Raw genomic sequence first — 27,988 nt, forward strand, 5'->3', positions numbered from 1 at the left:
AGAACTTAACCACCCACGGTTTAAGTAAAAGCAGCAAGACCCTTGTTGTCTGGGAGGCCTGGTTCGGTTAGCAAGTCACCACCTACCCATTGAATAGGAAAAAGGCACGGCCAGACCTTGGATGTGAATAGGGCAGGCTGTTGGTTTATGAGGAGTGCTGGACCTTTTTAGAATGATGAAAACTCCTTCACAGAAACATGATTGGGGGAAAGAAATCATTAACCCAGCCAGGTCACAGAGTTGGGTCAGAACAACTTTAATATTATTGCCAACGTCTGCATTCAGAGAAATATGTCAGTCTCCCTGTGGCCCAAGGGAACTCAACCAATTTCAGTCCCATATCATGATCCAAAGCTAAATATTGCTTGGTGGGAATTTTTTTTTTTAAACGTGTGATAGGAAATAGTTTTTCATTGTGTGTTTTTTTTTTTTTTTCCCTTTAAATTGTATCCTCAGGGGATTTAGTCCTCTAAAGCATCTGCTGGGATTATTTTGTAGCATTGTGTCAAATCTAATCTAAAGAATAAGCTTCTTTTTAAAATAATTCATAGTTGGGTATTAGAATGCATTGCCAGCTCTGCAGTGCCTTTTATACGCAATCATGGAAAAGCTGGGACAATAGATCTTGTGAACATTCTCTGGAGAACTTGAGTAGATGTATAGAGAACGCTATGGATGCATGACTGGAGACTAGGAGAGCATAAAGGTGTATTTCCCACAGGATGTGAGTGTTTGGGCCAAAATAAGAAGCTTTCTCCTTCCCACCCTGCTACCATGTCCCAAGTCCTTTCCTTTTCTCTATGGAAAATATTTGAAATTGGGTTCTTTTTTCATAAATATTTCCTTTCTTTCCTTAACATTGTTGGAAAAAGACTGGTTTCTAAAACAACTGTTTAGAAGGAACTGGCTATTTTTGAAGTGAGAGGCCTGGAAATATTTCTAAGTGTGTGTGTGTGGTTTTTGTGTGAGTTTTTTTTTTTTTTTTCCTCCTTGGATTTTGTTTTGTTCATTTTCTTCTTGTACTTCCCATTGCCTTGGGCTTATAACAAACACATCAAATCCCTCCGAGTGCATATTCCAGATATAAGTATTGATTTTTGCTTGCCTTCCTGGTATAACTACAACCTCTATTTTTAGAAAATTACTTTCTAGTCATTAAAAAATATCCTTGGCTGCTAACCTTTTAGATCACCTTTGTTGCTACTGTCCTCTCAGATATTCAAATGTTTCTGCTTCGCATATAGTCCTTAAAATATCAGACACCTTAACTTTATTAAAATATAAATTGAATCATATTAAAATTTTTAAGAGTTTGAGAAAAAATCGATATGAATTGACAGCATCCTATCTAGCAGATAGAAAGGAACTCCAGGGAGCTGTACAAAAGAGAAAGCTTTTTATAGGCTGAAAGGGTGGGAACAAAAAAGTTATACTAAGCTAAAAAACAGATTGGTTATTACAGAGTTATTTTCATTTAGGGGATAGCAAGAGTCTACCAGGCAGAATACTTAAATAATGCAATTCCTAACTGACTGGTTTTGGATTCCGTTTCTGGGAGGTGTGAAACTTTAACTGAATTATGTTTTGATTTGATGACACGAGGATTAAGCATAAATGACTCCATTTTGGGCCTGTTGTCTTGGTTTTTTACAACTATGAGCATCAGTTGCCTGCTTGTGAATAAAGATGGAATAAGACAGGTTTTCTCATCTTTGTTTTAAGTTATGAGATACTTTAAGTATGTTAAAGGCTGATGGACTAATATTCTAGTCACTTGGTTTTAGATTATATAGAGGATTTGTCCCTATCAACCCGTGCTTCTGTGGACCTATGTAATGGCTATTTTATATTCTAAGGAATAATAAAAACAATGGAAGACTACAATGAAAATATGACTTTTTCACTTTGTGGACATTTTCTAAGCCTCTACAATGAAGAAATGGGAAGGTCTTTGTCCTTATATGTCTAGCTCTATTCATTATGATCCCTTAGTTTCCCCATCTTCATGATTTGGTTATCTATGTCTGCATATCTGAGGGGTCTGCTGCATCTTGGAACCTTGAAAGAGAACTTTAAGGGCTTTAAAGGGTCTCCAGCAGTCCTTTTAGATTGGAAAAAGAAGTCAAGGATGCGAGGCAGCCACCATTCCTGGGTGGGATAAGGAGAGTTATAAAGTGAAGGAAAGGAATCTGAATTTTTCTTGGGCCATAAGTTTAGGGTAATATTTGCAACCCTATGGGACTAGAAAGTTAAATGTCATGTGTCTAGAATGCTTCTTGTCATGTAAGAGATGACAAAAGTGTTCAGGTCTTGGGGGAAATATTCAAAATGTTATGTTCTTTAGTATCAGCCTATAGTGTAACAATGGACCTAAAATTAGCTGCTAAATATACAAAAAAATCGGCAACTTCATAGTTACTATTATGCATAAGGCATATTTTCCTCATGTTGTTCTTATAGTTGCCTTATGACTTGAGATTATTTGGATGGGATGCATATCGGAAAACTGAATTGAAAGGAAGAAGTGAAAATTGAGAATTTATTATCTTTTATCCCATTTTTTATTTCCTATTTGTCTCAGTGTTCATATCTAGTAAGTCAGTTCCCTAAAACTGAGAAATGTTATTATCATACTTCTATTTTCCTACAAGTTTTTATTGACCTATCACCCCTACTGAAATCTAGATTCCCAGAAGCCAGAGGCCATCTTGTCCTTACACTCTATTCTCACTCCTGGGCACCCTTTGTACTGCAGAATACCTATCTGTAGCTCGTCTCTGTGCATATAGAGCTTTACCACACTCACATGTGAATATGTTATACTCCACCTGGAACGTCCTTATGCCATTTCTCCAGGGCTAATAGTTAAGCATTTTTGAAGCCTCTACTTGGGTGATGCCTCCTCTCAAAAACTTTCTATGACCTGCCCGTCTGGTTTTGACCTCACCCCTGCCTGGTAACCTGGACATGCTCTAGTATTGCCTCCTGTGTTATATCCACAATGGACCATTCTATGAACAATGAGCTCTTTAAGGAGAGGGATTATAGATTTCCTACTTTTATTTCCCCAGTGACTAATATGATATTGCTGGAATGCAATTAGGAATCTAAAAATGGTAAAAAAAATAATAATAATTTAATAATAAATATGTATCTACCCTATGATCCAGTGATCCTATTCTGAGTATATGCACAAGAGAAATGATTGCATGGTCCTCAAAAGGACATGCACAAGCGTATTTATGATATCCATATTCGTAATAGCTATAAATTGGAAATAATTCAAATACCATCAGTGGTAGGCTCTATTGGTGTTATGTTCCTACAATGAAAAGCAAAAATAAAGAATGATGAAATGCTGCTAAATACAATAACATGGATGAGAGCCAACAGATATAAAGTCCAGTTAAAAAAAAAAAGACACAAAGGAATAAATATTGTGTAATAGTTATACAAGCAGACATTATTAGTCTATTGTATTGAGATGAGCAAAACTAATCTATAGTGATAGAAATCAGAATAGTGGTTGCCTTTATAGGAAGGTGAAAGAGATGATTGCAAAAGGCCTTGAGGGAAACTTCTAGGGTGCTAGAAATGTTTTATGTTTTGATCTTTGTTTTGGTTGTGTAGGTGTATAAATAAATGAAAATTTATCATTATATATTAAGATTTGTTTGCTGTTTATACATTATACATATTTACAATTTACTGTTTACATACTATTTACATGTTTATACATTAAGATTTGTTCACTGTTTACTAATCAGTTTGCTGTTCATGTTATACCTCCATAAAAAAATTAAGAAATAGGAAAGAACTCCATAAATACTGTTTAATAGAAAAATAAAATGCAGGAGCATTTAGTGTTGGAGAATTTCATCTTAGGTTATTTGTTTATAAAGTTTTTATAAATCTGAGTTTGATTATAAATATTTAAAATGTGAAACTTTGGATAGTGATCATAAGGTTTATTAATAGTTTGTAACATGTATGTCTTTTTAGGTTTTATCTCAACTTTGTTACTGAAGAAGTAGAAAATCCTGAAAAGTAAGTAGTTATATTTACTGTGAAATATTTAAAAGGAATAAAATGTAAGGTTATATGGTTAAAGAGTAGACCTAAAGAAGGAATTCAGTGGGGGCTTTCTCATCATCATCATTAGCTTTCTCATCATCATCATCAGTGTCTTGGGCAGAAAAATGTACTTGATTTTATCATAAGTTAGATGTAAATAACTTTATTGTGTATTCTACAGCCAATATTTAAATTGTCTGATTACCTGAAAGCATAAAAGAATAGATTTATATTTTAGGTAATTCATTTCTTAAAAATATACATACAACTTAAAATGGACTCTTGGCTGCTCACAAATGTTCCATAATTTGTGAACTCCAAAACTTGAGTGTTTCTAGTATTCATGTGAATTCTTTTCATAACAATTAAGGAGAATGATGTAATTAATGAACAAGTAGTTATGAAAGCCTGTAAATAGCTGTAGAATATCATAGGAGGAGCTGGATGACTGCTTTTACTTTTTGTTGTTGATAAAAATCATCCTTTTATAATTAGGTGGCATGATAGTTTATATATGTTCCAATGAACATATATAAATGAATTATTTTTAATCTAGAACTTTGAAAAATGAATTTTTATGATTTGTATAAACAATGGACTTTATACAGGAAAATCACATAATCTATGGCCAGAAAGTCAAAAGAAGGACAATTTAAGTAGTACAGTGTAAGATAAAGACAGAATTTTGAAGCTATTTAATTCATCTGACTTTTATTAAATATCTACCATGTTCCAACTATTGTGCATCGTCTTACATGATGAATAAGACTTGCATTCAAGATTCTATTGTCTAGTCATTGAGTCAAATATGTAATCAAATAACTGTAACATGGTGTGATTGGTACCACAGTAGATTGTTTTCTCAGTCTAACAGAGATGAAAGGAGGAAATATTATCTAGAGAGATGTTGCTTATACAGAGACTCGAATGATGAGCTGGTGATCCGTGTTGTTGTTTAGTTGTTAAGTTGTGTCCGACTCCTCTGTGACCTTATGGACTGTAGCCCGCCAGGCTCCTCTGTCCATGGAATTCTCTAGGCAAAAATACTGGAGTGGGCTGCCATTTCCTTCTCCAGGGGATCTTCCAGACCTGGGGATTGAACTCATGTCTCCTGCATTGGCAGGCATCTTCTTTACCACTGAGCCACCAGAGAAGCCCCAGGTGTTCCTTAGGTAATAAAGGAGAGAGAAAGGAAAATAAAGGGAGAGGAAGGGACAGACTTTGAAGAAAGCGAAACAAGTACAAAGGTGAGTCAGTATGAAGTAACCTGGACTTCAGAGAACATGCCTAAGGGTTGACAATTCAAATGAAGGTAGACTAAAGTTCTGGCGGCAAGTATATTGGAAGCTGATTAAATCTGGCCAAGTACCAGAGTTGTCAGAATTTTGAACGCATAAACCAGCGTGTGTGCATGCTAAGTCAGCTTAGTTATGTCTGACTCTGCAACCCTATGGACTGTAGCCTGACAGGCTTCTCTGTCCATGGGATTCTCCAGGCAAGAATACTGGAGTGGGTTGCCATGCCCTTCTCCAGGGGATCTTCCCGACCCAGCAATTGAGGTTAAAACAGTATTTCATACTATCTGATGTAAGCCTTTATGCAAATTTAAACATATGAAAAGATTCTTTTATTGAGAAACAAATTTATAGCAATCTTTTTATCTTTATAACTAGAACTGTGGCAGAGAACATACATTTACCAGAAACTAGTTCTTTCTAGTATTATTCTGAAATGATAAACTACATTTTGACTCTAAACCTATTGATTACAGAGATAAATAGGTTGCTTTGTTGTTGTTTTTTAAATAATTAGTGTGTAAGTGGCAATGTGGAGAAAAGACTTCTCTTACTAGGTTTCATGTAAAGTATTTATTGAATTTGCTCTGTGTTAAAGAGATAGCTATGGTTTATGGCTGTCTCTTTTAAGTCTAAAAACATTTTGAGAGGCCTATTGCTAAAATCCATTATCAGAGACAACTTCTTCTGAAAACAAGGGCAAACTGTAGTTTTGGATGTGAACCCATAATATAACATTTATGACATGGTACCTCAGTGGCATGGAGATAATTCACATTCTTTTTTAATGTTATTTAATAATTCAAGCATAGGTTTTGTTTTCAGTGTGTACAATAATACTATTGTACATATTAAGCATATTCAAGACTATTTATGCCATTATTAGCTTGGAATGAATTTTTGATGTATTCTGTCAGAGATGCCAGTCAAGGATTCTCTTTCTCCCCTTTTCTTTTTCTTAAAGAGCCTTAGTTTCACACATAGATAATATCCACGATCAATATATATACAAATACTAAAGAACTTTGATGTATTGGTTTAATGATTTTTCATCATCATCGTTTTTTTTTTAACTTTTTATTTTTACTTTATTTTACTTTATAATACTGTATTGGTTTTGCCATACATTGACATGAATCCACCACGGGTGTACATGCATTCCCAAATATGAACCCCCCTCCCACCTCCCTCCCCACAGCATCCCTCTGGGTCATCCCCGTGCACCAGCCCCAAGCATGCTGTATCCTGCATTGGACATAGACTGGTGATTCGATTCTTACATGATAGTATACATGTTTCAATGCCATTCTCCCAAATCATCCCACCCTCTCCCTCTCCCTCTGAGTCCAAAAGTCTGCTATACACATCTGTGTCTTTTTTGCTATCTTGCATACAGGGTCATCATTGCCATCTTTCTAAATTCCATATATATGTGTTAGTACACTGTATTGGTGTTTTTCTTTCTGGCTTACTTCACTCTGTATAATCGGCTCTAGTTTCATCCGTCTCATCAGAACTGATTCAAATGTATTCTTTTTAACAGCTGAGTAATACTCCAATGTGTATATGTACTACAGCTTTCTTATCCATTCATCTGCTGATGGACATCTAGGTTGTTTCCATGTCCTGGCTATTATAAACAGTGCTGTGATGAACATTGGGGTACATGTGTCTCTTTCAATTCTGGTTTCCTCAGTGTGTATGCCCAGCAGTAGGATTGCTGGGTCATATGGCAGTTCTATTTGCAAATTTTTAAGGAATCTCCACACTGTTTTCCATAGTGGTTGTACTAGTTTGCATTCCCACCAACAGTGTAGGAGGGTTCCCTTTTCTCCACACCCTCTCCAGCATTTATTGCTTGTAGATTTTTGGATCACAGACATTCTGACTGGTGTGAAGTGGTACCTCATTGTGGTTTTGATTTGCATTTCTCTAATAATGAGTGATGTCGAGCATCTTTTCATGTGTTTGTTAGCCATCCGTATATCTTCTTTGGAGAAATGTCTATTTAGTTCTTTGGCCCATTTTTTGATTGGGTCGTTTATTTTTCTGGAATTGAGCTCCATAAGTTGCTTGTATATTTTTGAGATTAGTTGTTTGTCAGTTGTTTCATTTGCTATTATTTTCTCCCATTCAGAAGGCTGTCTTTTCACCTTGCTTATATTTTCCTTTGTTGTGTAGAAGCTTTTAATTTTAATTAGATCCCATTTGTTTATTTTTGCTTGTATTTCCAGAATTCTGGGAGGTGGATCATAGAGGATCCTGCTGTGATTTATGTCTGAGAGTGTTTTGCCTATGTTCTCCTCTAGGAGTTTTATAGTTTCTGGTCTTACATTTAGATCTTTAATCCATTTTGAGTTTATTTTCGTGTGTGGTGTTAGAAAGTGATCTAATTTCATTCTTTTACAAGTGGTTGACCAGTTTTCCCAGCACCACTTGGTAAAGAGATTGTCTTTACTCCATTGTATATTCTTGCCTCCTTTGTCAAAGATAAGGTGTCCATAGGTGTGTGGATTTATCTTTGGGCTTTCTATTTTGTTCTATTGGTCTATATGTCTGTCTTTGTGCCAGTACCATACTGTTCTGATGACTGTGGCTTTGTAGTAGAGCCTGAAGTCAGGAAAGTTGATTCCTCCAGTTCCATTCTTCTTTCTCAAGATTGCTTTGGCTATTCGAGGTTTTTTATATTTCCATACAAATCTTGAAATTATTTGTTCTAGTTCTGTGAAAAATATCGCTGGTAGCTTGATAGGGGTTGCATTGAATTTGTAAATTGCTTTGGGTAGTATACTCATTTTCACTATATTGATTCTTCCAATCCATGAACATGGTATATTTCTCCATCTATTAGTGTCCTCTTTGATTTCTTTCATCAGTGTTTTATAATTTTCTATATATAGGTCTTTAGTTTCTTTAGGTAGATATATTCCTAAGTATTTTATTCTTTTCGTTGCAATGGTGAATGGAATTGTTTCCTTAATTTCTTTTTCTACTTTCTCATTATTAGTGTATAGGAATGCAAGAGATTTCTGTGTGTTGATTTTATATCCTGCAACTTTACTATATTCATTGATTAGCTCTAGTAATTTTCTGGTGGAGTCTTTAGGGTTTTCTATGTAGAGGATCATGTCATCTGCAAATAGTGAGAGTTTTACTTCTTCTTTTCCAATTTGGATTCCTTTTATTTCTTTTTCTGCTCTGATTGCTGTGACCAAAACTTCCAGAACTATGTTAAATAGTAGTGGTGAAAGTGGGCACCCTTGTCTTGTTCCTGACTTTAGGGGAAATGCTTTCAATTTTTCACCATTGAGGATAATGTTTTCTGTGGGTTTGTCATATATAGCTTTTATTATGTTGAGGTATGTTCCTTCTATTCCTGCTTTCTGGAGAGTTTTTATCATAAATGGATGTTGAATTTTGTCAAAGGCCTTCTCTGCATCTATTGAGATAATCATATGGCTTTTATTTTTCAATTCGTTAATGTGGTGAATTACATTGATTGATTTGCGGATATTGAAGAATCCTTGCATCCCTGGGGTAAAGCCCACTTGGTCATGGTGTATGATCTTTTTAATGTGTTGTTGGATTCTGATTGCCAGAATTTTGTTGAGGATTTTTGCATCTATGTTCATCAGTGATATTGGCCTGTAGTTTTCTCTTTTTGTGGCATCTTTGTCAGGTTTTGGTATTAGGGTGATGGTGGCCTCATAGAATGAGTTTGGAAGTTTACCTTCCTCTGCAATTTTCTGGAAGAGTTTGAGTAGGATAGGTGTTAGCTCTTCTCGAAATTTTTAGTAGAATTCAGCTGTGAAGCCGTCTGGACCTGGGCTTTTGTTTGCTGGAAGATTTCTGATTATAGTTTCAATTTCCGTGCTTGTGATGGGTCTGTTAAGATTTTCTATTTCTTCCTGGTTCAGTTTTGGAAAGTTGTACTTTTCTAAGAATTTGTCCATTTCTTCCACGTTGTCCATATTATTGGCATATAATTGCTGATAGTAGTCTCTTATGATCCTTTGTATTTCTGTGTTGTCTGTTGTGATCTCTCCATTTTCATTTCTAATTTTATTGATTTGATTTTTCTCTCTTTGCTTCTTGATGAGTCTGGCTAATGGTTTGCCAATTTTATTTATCCTTTCAAAGAACCAGCTTTTGGCTTTGTTGATTTTTGCTATGGTCTCTTTTGTTTTTTTTTTGCATTTATTTCTGCCCTAATTTTTAAGATTTCTTTCCTTCTACTAACTCTGGGGTTCTCCAATTCTTCCTTTTCTAGTTGCTTTAGGTGTAGAGTTAGGTTATTTATTTGTCTTTTTTCTTGTTTCTTGAGGTATGCCTGTAGTGCTATGAACTTTCCTCTTAGCACTGCTTTTATAGTGTCCCCCAGGTTTTGGGTTGTTGTGTTTTCATTTTCATTAGTTTCTATGCATATTTTGATTTCTTTTTTGATTTCTTCTGTGATTTGTTGGTTATTCAGAAGTGTGTTGTTCAACCTCCATATGTTGGAATTTTTAATTGTTTTTCTCCTGTAATTGAGATCTAATCTTAATGCATTATGGTCAGAAAAGATGGTTGGAATGATTTCGATTTTTTTTGAATTTATCAAGGTTAGATTTATGGCCCAGGATGTGATCTATCCTGGAGAAGGTTCCATGAGCACTTGAGAAAAAGGTGAAATTCATTGTTTTGGGGTGAAATGTCCTATAGATATCAATTAGGTCTAACTGGTCTAATGTATCATTTAAAGTTTGCGTTTCTTTGTTGATTTTCTGTTTAGTTGATCTGTCCATAGGTGTGAGTGGGGTATTAAAGTCTCCCGCTATTATTGTGTTATTGTTAATTTCCCCTTTCATACTTGTTAGCATTTGTCTTACATATTGCGGTGCTCCTATATTAGGTGCATATATATTTATAATTGTTATGTCTTCTTCTTGGATTGATCCTTTGATCATTATGTGGTGTCCTTCTTTATCTCTTTTCACAGCCTTTGTTTTAAAGTCTATTTTATCGGATATGAGTATTGCCACTCCTGCTTTCTTTTGGTCTCTATTTGCGTGGAATATCTTTTTCCAGCCCTTCACTTTCAGTCTGTATGCGTCCCTTGTTTTGAGGTGGGTCTCTTGTAAGCAGCATATAGAGGGGTCTTGTTTTTGTATCCATTCAGCCAATCTTTGTCTTTTGGTTGGGGCATTCAACCCATTTATGTTTAAGGTAATTATTGATAAGTATGATCCCATTACCATTTACTTTATTGTTTTGGGTTCGGGTTTATACACCCTTTTCGTGTTTCCTGTCTAAAGAAGATCCTTTAGGATTTGTTGGAGAGCTGGTTTGGTGGTGCTGAATTCTCTCAGCTTTTGCTTGTCTGTAAAGCTTTTGATTTCTCCTTCGTATTTGAATGAGATCCTTGCTGGGTACAGTAATCTGAGCTGTAGGTTATTTTCTTTCATCACTTTAAGTATGTCTTGCCATTCCCTCCTGGCCTGAAGAGTTTCTATTGAAAGATCAGCTGTTATCCTTTTGGGAATCCCCTTGTGTGTTATTTGTTGTTTTTCCCTTGCTGCTTTTAATATTTGTTCTTTGTGTTTGATCTTTGTTAATTTGATTAATGTGTCTTGGGGTGTTTCACCTTGGGTTTATCCTATTTGGAACTCTCTGTGTTTCTTGGACTTGGGTGATTATTTCCTTCCCCATTTTAGGGAAGTTTTCAACTATTATCTCCTCAAGGATTTTCTCATGGTCTTTCTTTTTGTCTTCTTCTTCTGGGACTCCTATAATTCGAATGTTGGAGCGTTTCATGTTGTCCTGGAGGTCTCTGAGATTGTCCTCATTTCTTTTAATTCGTTTTTCTTTTTTCCTCTCTGATTCATTTATTTCTACCATTCTATCTTCTATTTCACTAATCCTATCTTCTGCCTCCCTTATTCTACTATTTGTTGCCTCCAGAGTGTTTCTGATCTCATTTATTGCATTATTCATTATATATTGACTCTTTTTTATTTCTTCTAGGTCCATGTTAAACCTTTCTTGCATTTTCTCAATCCTTGTCTCTAGGCTATTTATCTGTGATTCCATTTTGATTTCAAGATTTTGGATCATTTTCACTATCAATATTCGGAATTCTTTCTCAGGTAGATTCCCTATCTCTTCCTCTTTTGTTTGGTTTGGTGGGCATTTCTCCTGTTCCTTTACCTGCTGAGTATTCCTCTGTCTCTTCATCTTGGTTATATTGCTGCGTTTGGTGTGGCCTTTTTATATTCTGGTAATTTGTGGACTTCTCTTTATTATGGAGCTTCCTCACTGTGGGTGGGGTTCTATCAGTGGCTTGTCAAGGTTTCCTGGTTAGGGAGGCTTGTGTTGGAGTTCTGGTGGGTGGAGCTGGGTTTCTTCTCTCTGGAGTGCAGTGGAGTGACCAGTAATGGGTTATGAGACGTCAGTGGTTTTGGAGTAACTTTGAGCTGCCTGTATATTGAAGCTCAGGGGTGTGTTCCTGTGTTGCTGGAGAATTTGCGTGGTATGTCTTGCTCTGGAACTTGTTGGCCCTTGGGTGGTGCTTGGTTTCAGTGTAGGTATGGAGGCGTTTGATGAGCTCCTATTGCTTAATGTTCCTTGAATTCAGGAGTTCTCTGATGTTCTCAGGCTTTGGACTTAAGCCTCCTGCTTCTGGTTTTCAGTTTTATTTTTACAGTAGCCTCTAGATTTCTCCATCTATACAGCAGTGATGATAAAACATCTAGGTTAAAGATGAAAAGTTTCTCCACATTGAGGGACACCCAGAGAGGTTCACTGAGTTACATGGAGAAGAGAAGAGGGAGGGGGTAGTTAGAGGTGACTGGAATGAGATGCGGTGAGATCAAAAGAGGAGAGAGCAAGCTAGCCAGTAGTCACTTCCTTATGTGTGCTCCATAGTCTGGAACCCTCAGAGGTATTCACGGAATTATATGGGGAAGAGGAGACGGAGGAAGTAGACAGAGGTGGCCAGGAGGATAAGAGAGAGGAATGAGAAGGAGAGAGACAAATCCTGCCAGTAACCAGTTCCTTAGGTGATCTCCACCGTCTGGAACACACAGAGATTCACAGAGTTGGACAGAGAAGAGATGGGGGAGGAAAGAGACAGAGGCCACCTGGTGGAGAAAAAGGAGAGTCCAAAGGAGGAGAGAGTGGTCAAGCCAGTAATCTCGCTCTCAGGTAAACTTGGGTAGTGAAGTTTGGGTTTTTAAATGTACAAAATTGACAACAAAAACCAAAGAGCAAAGATTAAAAATCTAGAGTAGAGGTTGGATTTTCAAAAATACAATATTAAAGAAAAGAACCAGAAGGAAAAAAGAAAAGAAAAAAAAGCCACAAGAATTATTAAAAAACTCCAACAACAACCACATAAAGACTATATATGGTGTTTGCCTTAAAAAAAGTCTTTTTTTTTTTTTTGAAAAGTAATAGTAGGTTATAGAAATAAAAACTAGAGGAGAAGTAGAAGACTTCACAATTAAAAAAAAAGTTAGAAAAAAAAGCAAGAAAAAAAAGAAAAAAAAAGATGGGAAAAAAAAAGAAAAAAAGATATATCTGGCCCTTCTCTGATGTTGTGGGCAGTGTGAGGTCACTTCCAAGGCGGTTCCCTCTGTTTAACTTCTTCTGTTTGCTGGTTTTTTAGGCTCAGTAGTTCAGTCGCACTGTGGGGAGGGGGGGATGCTGCACACAGTGTCTCAGCCCCGCTGGACCTGTCCCTTCTTGCGGCGCACAAACCGCTCCGGTTCTACGATGCTCAGCCGGGAACTGTCTGAGGCCGGCCCAAGGCTGCGTGTACCTCCCCGGTCTAAGCCACTCAGGTTCGGCGCTCAGGTAGCCCTCAGAGGCTCAGATTCGGTTGGGACTGCGTTTTGTGCCCTTCCCAGGTCCGAGTAGCTCAGGAGTTTGGCAAGTGCAGTCGCTGCGAGTTGTCGCCTTTTCTGTCTCTGCTGCTCAGTTTTCTGGGTGTACCGCTGGCGCCCCTGGTGAGGCAGATGGTGACTGTCCAGCACCCCCAGAAGTCTTAGCAAAGAAGCCTGCTTGCAGTTTGGTAGGTAGAGTCTCTCCGGGGCTGCAATTGCCCCTTTCCAGCCCTTACGGCTCTGGCTGCCTGTCCCCGGCGGGGGATGGTCTGCAGCCAGCTATTTCCGTTCCGTCCTTTGTTCTGTGCATGGTCCTGGCGGTGTCTTATGTTCGAGCTTTTCGCGTGGTAGCTATCCCACAGTCTGGTTTGCTAGCCCAAGTTAGATCCTTCTGGTTACATGTGGCGCATTCCTGCCTGATTCTTACAAATCTCTGCAGCCCGCACCTCCTGTGCTTCCCTGCCCTGCCCCCACTTGCTAGTGGCAGATGCAGGCGTCTGTGCTGCTTTTCCACTGGGTGAGTTACTGTTGGGCTTGTAATCTGTTGGTTTTAATTATTTATTTATTTTTCCTTCCTGTTATGTTGCCCTCTGTGTTTCCAAGGCTCGCCACAGACTCGGCAGGGAGAGTGTTTCCTGGTGTTTGGAAACCTCTCTTCTTAAAATTCCCTTCCTGGGACAGGCTTCCCTTCCCGGGACGGAGCTCCCTCCCCACCTCCTTTGTCTTTCTTTTCGTCTTTTATATTTTTTCCTACCTGTTTTCGAAGACAATGGTCTGCTTTTCTGGTTGCCTGATGTCCTCTGCCAGCATTCAGAAGTTGTTTGGTGGAGTTTGCTCAGCGTTGAAATGTTCTTTTGAGGAATTTGTGAAGGAGAAAGTGGTCTTCCCATCTTATTCCTCCGCCATCTTCCACAGCCTTCCATCATCATCATTGTTGTTGCAAAGAGATTTCTTCATCTCAAAAAGTAATCATAATAATAGCACGTGCCTTATTGGATTATGATAATGAGTTGATATGTATAAATAATGTAGATTAGTGACTGTTATTTTTAATCTCTAATATTTTTATATTCTTACTTTTGGAACAAGGTAAAATGTTACTTCCATAAAAATGTTTTCTAGTTTTCAATATCCTAAGCAATTCTTTTTCTCTGGTGTTTTTGAAGGAAATACAAAAAAATTATTTCATACCATATTGAAACTTGTTGCATAAGACTAAGGTTGTTATCACTGGTTACACTGGATGAAATATTGTCTTTTATTGCAAATTATGATTCTGCAAATGTCATTAACTCTTCCTAGAATATTTTTAATTTGAAATTATATTTTAAGCTCTTAAACTAAGGAACTTTTTAGGAGAGAGTACAGATCCCTAGATTTTTAGCTTAAGATGATGAGTAACTGCGAAGACTTCAGCTGAAGAAAGAAACCTCTGATTTCTTTCTGTTCTTTTATGTTAGGTACTCAGATATTCCATTTTTGCATGGAAGATTCTTTGTAAAACTCAGACAACACATTTATTTTCTCAGAATCAGAATATGAGAAGTCTGCAGAATCCCCTTAGTAAAAAGTACTATGGAAAGTACCTAATGGAAAGTATTAATTTGTAATATGTATTTATCAACCAATATTCAATGCATTAATTTTAAAAATAATAATCCTCTGAAATGTTGACAGGTAATCCAAGTATTTTAAAACTCATATTTAAAAAAAAAAAAAAACAGACTGCTTTGGGAAATATTGATGGTTGAATATAGAGAACAGATGGTAAAATTATGCAGACTTCATCCAGCTGTGTAATTTGTATTATTTTGTAGGGAGACACAGCTCCCAAATACCTTTAGTTACAAGGGAGAATAATTATTATTCCATCTCCTTTGTGACGTGCCAAGATAAATATGCTTCCCAATCAGTCACGGGTGCGTGTCCAGGTGTGCTGTAACGGGCAGCATTCTGGCAGCTGGTGAAATGAATCATTAGCTGGAGATACAATACTTTTTACTGTCCTCTTCCACCTAGGCAGTATAATTTCCCTAAAATTGTGACCTGATAGAAAAAGAGATCATTAATTTAGATCAGTGAAAATAGTGATGTGATTTAAAATATATAGAATGTAGAATAAGGTTTCATGATTGCAATTAGTTACCCTTTACATATAATTTAATTTCAGTGGAAATCTTTCAAATTAACTAACATTGCTCTATGGAATAATTCCTGAACTGCTCTTATGACTATGACTTATAGAACAGTTCCTTAACATAGCAAATGAGAGATAAACTGGGAAATTAATGGAATCTTAATAATGGAATCCAAATAGTGTGTGACTTCTTTCTTAAGTCTCATTTATTCTTTAAAGCTTATAAAATTCTAAAATTTTGGGCAAAATTCCTGTTATATGTTTATATTTGTAGTGTTAAAAAATGTTTCCATGGTGTTTCTTATAATTTATATTTTCTTCTCTATAAGTGGCTTTGGATCTATGGAAGGAGTTATTGTTTAGGAGTTGTTAAATATTTTTATGTGAAAACACAGTGATTATCATTAAAATTTTGTAGTAATATAAAATTATTTCACTTAATAATTATTTATAGTATGGTAACTGGCTCCACAAACAATAAATATTAGAGTAAGAATCATATTTTGAGGAGCACAAATGTCCAAAGTTTGGACCATGAAGGTGATATATAGTCCCAAGAAATATCTGAATTTTAAAATGATATTTTCCCCCCAAATGAAGTGTGCAATAGTAATAATTGTTAATGTGTATAGTTGTTCTTAAAAATCAAAATGTTTTTATTTGAAAATATAATGAGTTTTTGCTTCATGACATTACTTTTCTGGCAACTGTGCAATCTGTCATTGTTCAAAAAGTTACATGGTGCAAAGAACATATCATTGAGATGTATAATGTTTGTAATCCTGCTTTCAGATGGATAAATCATGTCTTGTGCTGATGAAAGTCAAGAAATGGATTGCTTTAGTTTGACCTTGGGGGTCTGAGATTGGTTGACTTGTTCCAGTCTTCTCACTTCATTTATTCCTTCTGTTCTGAAGAGCTGGAAATAGTAGACTTGAAGGAAGTCAGTAAGCCTTGATATCATCTGTCATTATTGAAGAACAGGCTATCAACATGCTATGATTAATCAGCTTTAATAGAAGGTTTAAATAATCAGAGTGTCAAGTTTAATTAATACTTCGCCTGCTTTCAATTTGTATTAATTGATGCCTGAAAGTCATCACACCTTATACCAATGATAATTTAGAAGAGGAGAAATTGGGTTTGGGAAATATGCCCAAAGACCTTTAAGGTCCTGGGATTGATCAGTGTGGTTCATAAATGGTCCATAACCATGTTATTTACATTCAGTTCAAATGATGCAGTCTTAAATTCTTAGTATGTATGTTTTTATCCTTATTGATTTGTAGTAAGCCAGAGTAAAGGCATTTGTTAATAATATTTTATGATTTTATATGCCTATAGCTTATAGGACATATGAAACTGTTAATATGATTAAAATCATAGCAAAACAAAGCAATTTAAAAATTGTCCAAATATGCTGAAGCAAAATTGCCTGATAAAACATAAAAAAGTTGACTTGAAATATTTTATCTTGCATTTTGGCATTTAAAGGATGTAATTTTCTATGAAAGACAAGTTTTCTTAAATGCTTTCTAGCTTTCTAATGTAATAGTTGCTAGAAAATAGCATATAACGTATATATGCACAGATTATAGTAATATTGTTTTGTGATCTTTTTAACATCAAAAAGTAATATTATTTTCATTCTTAGAGTATTCCCAAGGTGTCTTTTATAAATACTCAAATGTTATATGCTCTTAAGGTATGTAAACTAATTTTCACAGAAAATTACCTCACTGTAGGTAAATGTATCTAGAAAAATACAGATTATTAAGCAGAATTAATTTGTAAAAGTCTGTGTTCAGAGAACAAGGTCACCAAGTCACTCTTCCTTGCCTTTGTGCTGTCTAAAAATTTCTCTCTAATGGAACATGAGGTTGATGTACCCCGCGATCACAATTTTTGCATTTCTCAGCTTCACATATGCATAAAAAGTATGTTTGGCTCAAACTCAGTTTGTTCATGTAAGGCTAAAGTGTCAAATAAGTGGTGCAGAAATTACAGGATTATGTTATAATATTTTATCAAGCAGTAATCAAAGAAGACAGATATTAATCCTTCATGTGCTTTATGGAAGATATTTAAATTTTTTTAATTTTTAGGATTCTAACGCTATTATGAGGCAAAAATCTGAAGGTGAATGCTTTGACTGTTTTAGGTCCTTTCATTTTAGTTGTCTCTAAATTTCAATTTTAACTTTTTTGAAGTTTATGTTTTGAGTCTAAATCCATAAACTTATGTTTTAGGAGCAATAGTGGTGGTTCTACCCATGTTTCTTTTCCCATTAATTATATGTAACACAAGAGACCACAAATGGTATGATGAATAGAATCAAAGAATTTCAGAACTAGAGGGGGACTTTGCATGCTGTCTAATCTAACGCTTTACCAAATATGAATCTCCTCCATATCTTTAAACAGATATAATTCATATGAGAAACATTGGGAAACTTACTATAGCCTTTTTGAACTGGGCTACCTATGTTTTTTACTTGCATCTGTTGATTATCAACATGCTAATTTCTATAAGCATTTCAAATGTTGATAAATTGTTGACTGGCTGGCATAAATAGGGTGGATCAAATGTCTTGACTTTATTAGGTACAACAAGAATGTCCTTTGGGGGCTTCCCTGGTGGCTCAACACAGTAAAGAATTTACCAGCAATGCAGGGAGACCCAGGTTTGATCCCCGGATCAGAAATGCCCCCTAGAGTAGGAAATGACAACCCACTCCAGTATTCTTGCCTGAAGAATTCTATGGACAGAGGAGCCGGGGGGCACCTGTGCATGGGGTCGCAGAGTTGGACATGACTAAGTCACCAACACTTTCAAATATCATTTAATTCCTCAAACACTAGATGTTGCAGAGTTAGAATCCTCTTATCTGAAAGGAAATACCTTCTGCAATTAGAAGTAATGTTGGTCACTAGATAGTCTCCTGCTTTTGAGTTCAGCATTCCAGGAGCTCCCTTCATCAGTATTCTGCTTTATGCAAATAAGCTACCCTTCTCTATGCCTGGATTTGAAAATCAATGATTGTACTCAAAAGATGGCTCATAACTAAATCTTATATTCTGGACTATACTACGTAAAAACTTCTTAGAACACTAATATCTAGTTCTTGAACTGCTGCATGGTATTCATCCATTCATTAAACAGTGTTTAAGATTCTCACAAAAATAGATTGATATCCCATATTGTTTGTCATGGGAAGAAACAAGATGTATCTAGGCCACTAGCTGTGTGCTTGCCATGCACTGAAATAATTTTGACAATTTTGTTTTAGTCATATTCAAACATTGACTCAGCTTATCGATCTACTCAGGAAAATGAGCAACTTTTGAATTTGTATAGGTGTAAGCTAAAATTGTATTCCAATAATGTAAACATCTAAAATGAACCCAGTAAAGCTGAGACTTTCCAGTTAAGCAACATTTCCTTCAGTTTTATGAACTATAAAAATATTTACTTACTGAATCTTTGAAAATAGCGTTTGCTCGGGAATAAAAATTCTAATGCTGTCTCCTCTTAATGAGATGTTTCACCTTGGGCAGACCTCTAAATTGCTTCTGAATCTTTATTAACCCCCCTTTAAATAGAGAGTATTAATCCCTATATTGCAGTTCCCATGGGGTTGTAAGGATAAAATATGTGAAAATAAAAAATGTTAAAGAGCCTGACAAGTAATATACAAACACCATTTGCAACTCAAACCTATATTCTTCAAAGATTAGAATACTTCATAATCTTTGGGAAAAATTAGAGGATTAGCATAATTGTTTTATGAACAAAGGTGCCTTTTCAACACACATGACCTATTAATCAGCTTGAAAAGTTGTTCTGCACCATCAGCAAAGTGCCCAATTATTAGTAGTTAAAGGGTTCAGAAGATGATGAGAACCGCTTTTTATTTAATAGTTTCTAACCTCCCTCAGGTGGTAATAAGCTCATGCATCTTAATCAGAATGAATTTCTTGGCAGGTTTTTTTTTTTCTGTCTGAACCAAATATTTGCATACCCACACCCATACTGTCCTCACCACTCCACTGGCCAATGGTGCTGCTATAATGGATGGACTAGTTGTATTTCCAGTGCAGTCAACTATTTTTAGGTTCCCTCTCTTCCCAAGAAACTCCTTTATGAAATCTGACAAACATGTTCTTGATCTGAGTGGCTGGTTTCATGTACTGAAATTTTTATTTCCAGAAAGGAAACTATGGAGCTGACACAAAATAGGAGAACACAAGTGCTAGTTTAGCCCTGAAAGGTGTTTGTGTGTGTGTGTGTGTGTGTGTGTGTATGTTCACCTAATTTAAAAATGAATTATTGAAAATATGATACTTGTTATCCAAGTAATAGATGGATTACTTCAGAGTAACACTTCACTATTTTTAACAATATAATGTGTCTTATTTCCATTCTTCAGATGAAAAAGCGCATAGAAGTGAAGTAACGTCTCATGGCCATGTAATTAGTACATGAAAAGACTAGGATTATAATCCATGTTTGATATCATAATGGACTATTTCTCTGGCTCCAGAGCTTTTCTTTTCTGTTTTTTTAGATTTAAGTATAGTTGATTTACAATGTTGTGTTAGTTTCTGGTATACAGCAAAAGTGATTCTGTTATATAAGTAAACATATATAATTCTTTTAAGTATTCTTTTCATTATGGTTTATTACAGAAAATTATATATAGTTCCCTGTGCTATACAGGAGGACCTTGTTGTTTATCCACTCTATATATAATAGTTTGCATCTACTAGTCCCAAACTCTTAATTCACCCTCTTCTCCCCCTTCCCCCTTGACAAGCATATATCTGTTTCTTATGTCTGTGAGTCTATTCCATAGGTAGATTCATTTGTATCATATTTTAGATTTTGTATATAAGCGATATCCTGGTATTTTTCTCTTTCTGTCTTACTTTGCTTAGTATTATATTCTCTAGGTCCATCCATCAGAGTTTTTCTCAAATACCAGCTATTCTCCTTGGAGGCAAAACAAATGTGACCCATGGGTGTGCAGGGTGATGGTGTAATGCCTGATGCTTCCCTGGTGGCTCAGAGGATAAAGCATCTGCCTGCAGTGCAGGGTACCTGGGTTCGATCCCTGGGTTCAGAAGATCCCCTGGAGAGGGAAATGGCAACCTACTTCAGTATTCTTGCCTGGAGAATCCCATGGACAAAGGAGCCTGGCGGGCTACAGTCCACGGGGTCGCAAAGAGTTGGACACGACTGAACGATTTCACTTCACTTCAAGGATATAACTTGGCTCTGAAAGAGGAAGTTTGGAGAAGGGCAGAACCTGGAAGGCTAGAATAGAGAAGTGAAGGCATCTCTGATAGCGGATGGGCATGCACAAACCCATGGAGCTGTTTGGTGGTTTTAGGGAGTATTGTGTGGACTCCTTTAGCTAAAGCAAAGGATTGTGAAGATGAGTAAGAAGACACAGTGGTAGTTAATACGTGGGTGCTGGTGTGAGGTGAGCTTTATTCTCCATTACAAAAGTTTAGGACCTGATCTAGGAGCCCTATGGGATGGGGTGGGTGGGGGTATGTTGAATGTTTTTGGGGTACATGAAGCAGTGTTTGGATAGGATGACCCTGGTGGCATGTTCAGTGGATTTTCTTTTTGTGACATATATACCGCAGAGAATTCCAGTCGAAGAAGTCACATTTCATTCTTCTTTTATATGATTTATTTTTATTGGAGTACAATTTACAACATTAGAGCTTTACAATGTTGTTTTCGTTTCTGCTGTACATTGAAGTGAAGCAGCTGTATGTATCTTAGAAAAGGTAGTTGTGTCCTGGACTTGAACCATTGCTAGAGTCAGACAAGGTGGAAAAAAATGTGGCAGAAAATTCTGTCAAATAGCGCCTTAATCTCTTTACTGCCCAAGCCTAAAGATGTGGACTAAACAAACTACTTAGAGAAAAAGAGTGAATCAGCATAGTCTACATATAACTCTCCTAAAAAATATAGAATTGTCTTTTTTAATGAAAAAAAATGGTGTCGTTTATTCTCCATACCAATAAAAGAGCAAGTGAAGCTAAATTAAATGAGAATAGGGTTCATTTTAGAATAAAATTTCTATTGATATGTGTTGAAACAAAGAGAATTTGATTAGGCATTAGAATTATCAAAATCAAGCTAAACGGGTTATCATTTAGCCACAATGATTTAGATATTCAGGTTGAAAAAAACCAGAGAAACCATTGCCTAAACTTGCTTCCAGTTCTATAATATAAAGATTCTTTTTTTAGATTACTGAATATATAGGAAACAATGCGGGGAAGCATATACTGCATCACAGGTCTAAATTATTGGGGAAGGTGTCACATACTAGGAAGACAGATGAAATCCAGAAATCCTTAGTTAGATTTTTAAGAAAAATGGAAATCGAATAGAAATCACAGTATTGTAAAATAATTTTTTATTAAAAAAATAGTTGAAAAAAAAAAGAAATCCTGTATCAGAGTTTGGAAGTATTTAAATAAGATGGGTTTAAAAAATCTGACATTCAAACATTTGAATTCTAGGGGAAATGAGTGTATGGAGGCAAGGAAAATAGCAGTATCAGTACAGGACAAGAGTTGGGCTGGGAGGTAGTTAGCACTGCCAGGTATAGTGAGATTCACATTGGTGTAGAAAAGCTCTGAACTTGAAATAAATGATGAGGAATCTGGAGATACTTAATTTTGTGTCTGTAGCTACATCCTTTATTTTCTCGAGCCTTTGGTGTCTCAGTGCAAAAAAGGAAGGGTAGAATAGCAAATCTTGAATTTTCTGTCAACTCCAGTATGTTCTGTGATTCTTGTAGATGACATGCAAGTACCTAGTTTAACAAGTAGAAGGTATTTGGGGAGCATGGCCAAGGCATGAAATTTATGAGACCTCTCTGAGGAAGAAAAATTGTCAACTGTGACCAGTTTCTAGATCACATAATAATTGGGAGATTGGACAGGACTAAAGTGTTTGAGTTACTTTAGAAAATGGTAAGAAGTTTGGGTGGACATGTGGGGATAATAAAGACAGATTGGCATCCACCCTCGTCCCAATGTGAGAATTTATCAGACCTGAAGATCTAGGGTGAGATACAAGCTTTGAAAACTGACTCATTGGGACCACCTTAACCATAGGATCTTATGCTATGTGGAGTGTGCCAAGAGGAATATAGATATTAATACACTTGTTAGGATGATCAGTAAAATGTGATGATAAACCCTGGATCTGTTTAGTAATTGTATCACATATATGATAAGCTCTATTATCTTAAGTGTTAGACATTTACAATAATTAGGTTAGAATTATTGATTTATTTAGGATTTTATGCTTCCTACCTAAGAAATTAGAGGTTTTTTTGTAAAGACTTTCAAAAATGTATATTCATTCTTCTACTCAGCTCTTCAGTGGGTATTCATATGCTTATCTTGCAAAGTTTTGGTGACAATCAGAAACAATATACTGATGTGTCTGACATTACTTTGATCATAGTAGATGCTTATTTAATGATAGGCCACTTTTTATTGTTGTCATCAAACATCATGTCATCAACTCTTTTGTAATCCAGTAAGGGTTATCAGATCAGGATTTGTAAACTTGGACAAAGTATTTTTTTTTTCCTTCTGCAATGCTTAATTGTTGGGTTTGCAACCCGTCATGACAAGGTTAAAGACACCCTTGTTTGAAGTGCTTTGCCATGGGAAGCAGAAATTATCTCAGTCTCAGAGTTAGGCTTTTCTGATCTCTGGCATTGGAGGCTGTTTTTCAAAGACATGTAGTGTTTCATTGGTTTTCTAAGGAGACTAGCTCATAGCTTTTAAACATCAGATGAATCTTGCAACTATTTACTACTGTACTATGTTTTAATACCCCGCTTTTAGGTATTCTTTCTTCCTCTCTTAAAATTATAAACATGTGACAGATAGAAGTATCAAAAGCTTAACAACAATCATTACTAATGCAAATTTGTTGAGAATGCAGTGATGAAATACAAAGGCCACTATTTTATATGGTGTGCTGTGCTTAATTGCTCAGCCATGTCCAACTCTTTGCAACCCTCTAGATTGTAGCTCCCAGGATCCTGTGTCCATGGGATTCCCAGGCAAGAGTACTGGTGTAGGTTGCCATTCCCTTCTCCAGGACATCTTCCCAACCCAGGGATCAAACCCAGGTCTCCTGCATTGCACGTGGATTCTTTACCATCGGAGTCACCATATATTTTATATGGCAAGATATATTATATTATATGAAAGATAATTTATGAAATTAAGTCTATGGCAAAACAATCAAATATTTTATAATATGTGAAAAAGTAAAGCTTATAATATAATCATGTACCATAAAATGAGAAAGAGACTAATGATTATAATGCATGATTTTTTAAACTGAGTTGTTTCCAGAACCTGGTAGGTTACCTATCACACTGAGCTTTTTATAGGCATCTGCTGTCCCATTCATCTAAAGCATCTCTCCTTTTGGCCTTTCATGATGTCATTTTTTTCTTCTTTTCCAATATTGTACAGTCAAGGTCATTCATTCAACGATAGATTGCAAAGCATATAATAATATCTCTAAGGGGCTAAATTGTTTTAATTTTCATGTTACCTCTGTGTAAAAATAGTTCTCTACCCATTTACCTTCTTCCATTCACACACTGGCATTTTTGTGGCCCAGTTTATTAGACTAACTCACTGTCACAGTTAACAACACATTGAACTTGACCTTGAAAAAATAAACCACTTGATCTTGAAAAAATAAACCACAAAGGCTTGAGGTGTTAGAACCAGAAGGAAAGTAGCCATGAAATTTTCCAACCCTTTTCTTATAAAGATAAAACAGTTGAAGTCAGTTGTTGGATTGGTGGATTAATTTGCTTATATTTAGGAGTTTCAGTCTTGATCCTTTTCTAGTCCTCTTTCTAAAAACGTAATGATGTTTGAATTGGAGAAGGCAAAGGCACCACACTCCACTACTCTTCCCTGGAAACTCCCATGGATGGAGGAGCCTGGTGGGCTGCAGTCCATGGGGTCGCTAAGAGTCGGACACGACTGAAGCAACTTAGCAGCAACAGCAGTGTTGTTTGAATACAAATCTAAGAGAGATGGATAGAGCAAGATTGTAGCCTTGAAATCGTTAACAGTTACGGGGAGAATATAATCATTAGAAATCACCTGTATGTCATTTGAGAAGAGAACAAAACTGCTTTTCAAAAATATTAACATTTACCTATATTCGACTTTCTAAAACTGTTATTCACACACTTAATGAAAGAAGTCCCAGGCTACTTGAATTAAGTATCCTCTTCCAGGTCATTTATTGAAGGTCTTTTAGTTACAAAATCAAAACAGTGGTGGATTCATGTCAATGTATGGCAAAACCAATACAGTATTGTAAAGTAAAATAAAGTAAAAATAAAATTTAAAAATTTAAAAAAAACAAAACAAACAGAAACTTGATGATTGCTGCTGCTGCTGCTAAGTCACTTCAGTCGTGTCCGACTCTGTGTGACCTCATAGATGGCAGCATAGGAAATATTAAAATATTAGGCTATTATAAGGAAATGGTTAGGTTTTTAAAAACTTTTCTCTAACTAATCTTTAGAGATAGACTAGCTCTTGAAAGAGTTCTGAAGTCTCTCTGAGGGGCAATATTTAATTTCCCTGCATTGATATTGTCAAACAGTCAAAATCTCACTTCCTTTATTCTGGCCTGAGGCAGGCGAAAGAGAAATTGATATAGAAGACACGATTAATTTTTTTTTCTTCTTTGAGCCAGGAAATGACAAAAGAAATGAATGAGATAGATAGCAAAAGGAGGTCATGATTCTAAAAGGCTGTTTTCTAGCTGCTTGGAATCTGATAGAGGAAAGGTTAAATGTATTTTAAATGTATGTATTTAGCTACTGATCCTCATAATGCCATGTGATCTTGCCAGGGAGAGGGGATCCAGTGGCAAAGATGGGGGACAGAATGGAGCTGCAAATTAAACTTCGTGATATCTCTGTCTGGGCCACGAAACTGTCTTTCTGCCAAGCCACAACCTGAACTCTGAACTGCAGCAAGGGAGAGAGCTTCCGCTTGAATATGTATGTGCTTTCAAACTGTCAAAGTTATGGTGCAACTCTGTGACTAAACAGAGCGGCAGTTTTCTGTTCTCTAAAAGATAGTGCTAATTCAGTTCCTACTGTTGTTATTTCTTTTTTTCAATTAATTTTTATTGGAGCATAGTTGCCATTTCTATAGCAACTCCTCCCAGAAGACCCTCACCTCTCAATCTGGACTCCCCAGCTCCACATGGCTAGTCCAGGGGCACCCAGGAACACAAGATACCCAGTATCTCGTTCTCATAATTCTCCTAACACACCTCGTTTATTCCATTTTTAACTGGCTAGGACACAAATTCCCATATGTAGTTGTGGTCAAATGATTTAGTCAAGAGGTAGAACAGAAAATTTCTTTTTATGTCTTCTGTACCCTACCAGGAAATGTCAAAGTAAAACTTTATGATTTTCATAGTATCTTCAATAACAGTCTATAGTCTCTCTCCTTTTATCTTAAATAATAGATGATCATTTTAGAATATCAAAAATATGTAGAAGGAAATGAAAGTCAGCTATCGTCTCATGATTAGATCAAACATAAGTACTCATTGTTATTGATAGTTTTTTTCCCCCCCATTTGTGTGTGTATTTGTGCCATGCAGGTATTAGTAGAGATAAATATAGAGAGGTATTTTTTTTCATGACCTTGGCATTTTACTATGTATTTACTTGTTTGCTTATATATTGGCAGTTTCTCCTGTGTCATTCATTGCTGCATCTGCAGCAGTTTGAAGACACTGTGAAGTCTTCTCTGCCATCTAGATTTGCTGTTTGTCAAGCTTAACTCTTTTGTTCATCTAGATCTATCTCACTTTTTAAATTTCAGGTCATTTCATTATTTTCCTAGATCTTTAAAATCTAATACCATTTTTAATGGTGGTATAATATTTTACTGGGTAGGTGCATCAGTGTGTACTCTTTCTTTTAGGCATTGAAAATGTTCCCAGTTTTTCATAGTCTAATAATGTTGTTTTTATGTATTGAATATATAAATCTTTGTACATAGTCAATGATTTTCTTAGGAAGATTGATAAAAGAGCCTTTTACTATGTCAAAGGCAATGAAATTTTAAAAGGCCTCTTTTTGCATTACCAAGTTGCTTCCCAAAATGGGTACATATATCAATTTCCTTTCCCAATAGTGATAATTAAGAACACTTAATCAGCATTGTATCATTATTTATAAAAAAAATCTTTGTTAAATGAAAAGCAAAAATTAAACCTCCTTGTTTTAAGTTCCAGTTTCACACAAGATGCTTAATACTTCTTCCTTGTCAGGTAGCTGTGTGGATGCCACTTGGGGGCATGGATAGTCATGATTCAACAGAATTCTTTGTATATCATGGACACTGATTCTTTATACCCTTTTTTTTTTTCTGTAAACATTTCATGAATTTTTCATATAAATAAATTTTTCTTTATGATTCAACTTATAGAACTTTGTATTTAAATATAGTAACTAATGAGTAAAATGTTTAAATATCTATTACATTTAAATGTGGGGCTTCCCATCTGGCACTAATGGTAAAGAACCTGCCTGCCAATGCAGGAGACATAGGAGATGCTGGCTAGATCCCTGGGTTGGGAAGATCCCCTGGAAGAGGAAATGGTAGCCCACTCCAGTATTCTTGCCTGGAGAATCCCATGGACAGAGGAGCCTGGTGGGCTACAGTCCATGGGGTCTCAAAGAATTGGACATGACTAAAGTGACTTAGCAGCAGCAGCACGTTTAAATGTAACCATCAAAAATTTTTTTCTGTACATTGCTTTTATATCATAACTGTTTCTATATCCTAGATCATTTAAATCTCACTCATGTTTTGTTTGTTTTCCTTGATTTTTTTTCATTAAACATTTTGTCTTATCTGGAATGGATTTCTTTGAGTGTGATCCATCCAACATATCCATCTATCCTTGATTTTCCCCCAATATTCCAGTATCCCATCATTTCTTGAACAGTCATATTACCTTTAGCTTATGATATTTACTTAGTTTATAACATTTACTACAGTTATCTTATTATATATTAAGCTTCTATGTCATGTACTAGGTTGTATTTCAAGGTAATCTATTCTGTTTCACTTATCTCCTCTATTGATATATCAACAAATTAATATGTAATTTTTATTATTAAAAGTTTTAATGCTTTTTTAATTGAGAGGAAAAGGAGGCCTTAATCAGTATTCTTTTTCTCTAAATAAATCAACATTGGTATAACATATTTGTATTAAGACAGTTTCTACTCTTAGCTTTCCATGCATATGAAGAGAATCCATGCAGTACTTTGAAATTTAAAACTCATGGGTTTTCAAGTTATTTTGGTAATATTATCTCATGATAACTTGTACTATATAAAGATATTTTCTGCGTATATGCATAGAGAAGAAAATGGCAACCCACTCCAGTATTCTTGCCTGGAGCATCCCATGGACAGAGGAGCCTGGTGAGTGACAGTCCATAGGGTTGCAAAGAGTTGAACACGAGTGACTAAGCATGCACACATTGCATATATG

General features: G+C 35.9%; 1 protein-coding gene across 1 annotated transcript in view; it reads left to right on the top strand.

Annotated features, from left to right (window-relative positions):
* SLC7A11 (solute carrier family 7 member 11) overlaps positions 1–27,988 on the top strand; it is an 83,406-nt gene that overhangs the window by 25,937 nt on the left and 29,481 nt on the right. The window contains exon 6 of the mRNA XM_052655077.1: positions 4,003–4,047. Coding sequence (XP_052511037.1) covers positions 4,003–4,047 — 45 coding nt within the window. The remainder of the gene's footprint in view (positions 1–4,002; positions 4,048–27,988) is intronic.

The sequence above is a fragment of the Budorcas taxicolor genome, chromosome 17 (genome assembly GCF_023091745.1).
Source record: "Budorcas taxicolor isolate Tak-1 chromosome 17, Takin1.1, whole genome shotgun sequence".
In the NCBI taxonomy this organism is placed as follows: Eukaryota; Metazoa; Chordata; class Mammalia; order Artiodactyla; family Bovidae; genus Budorcas; species Budorcas taxicolor.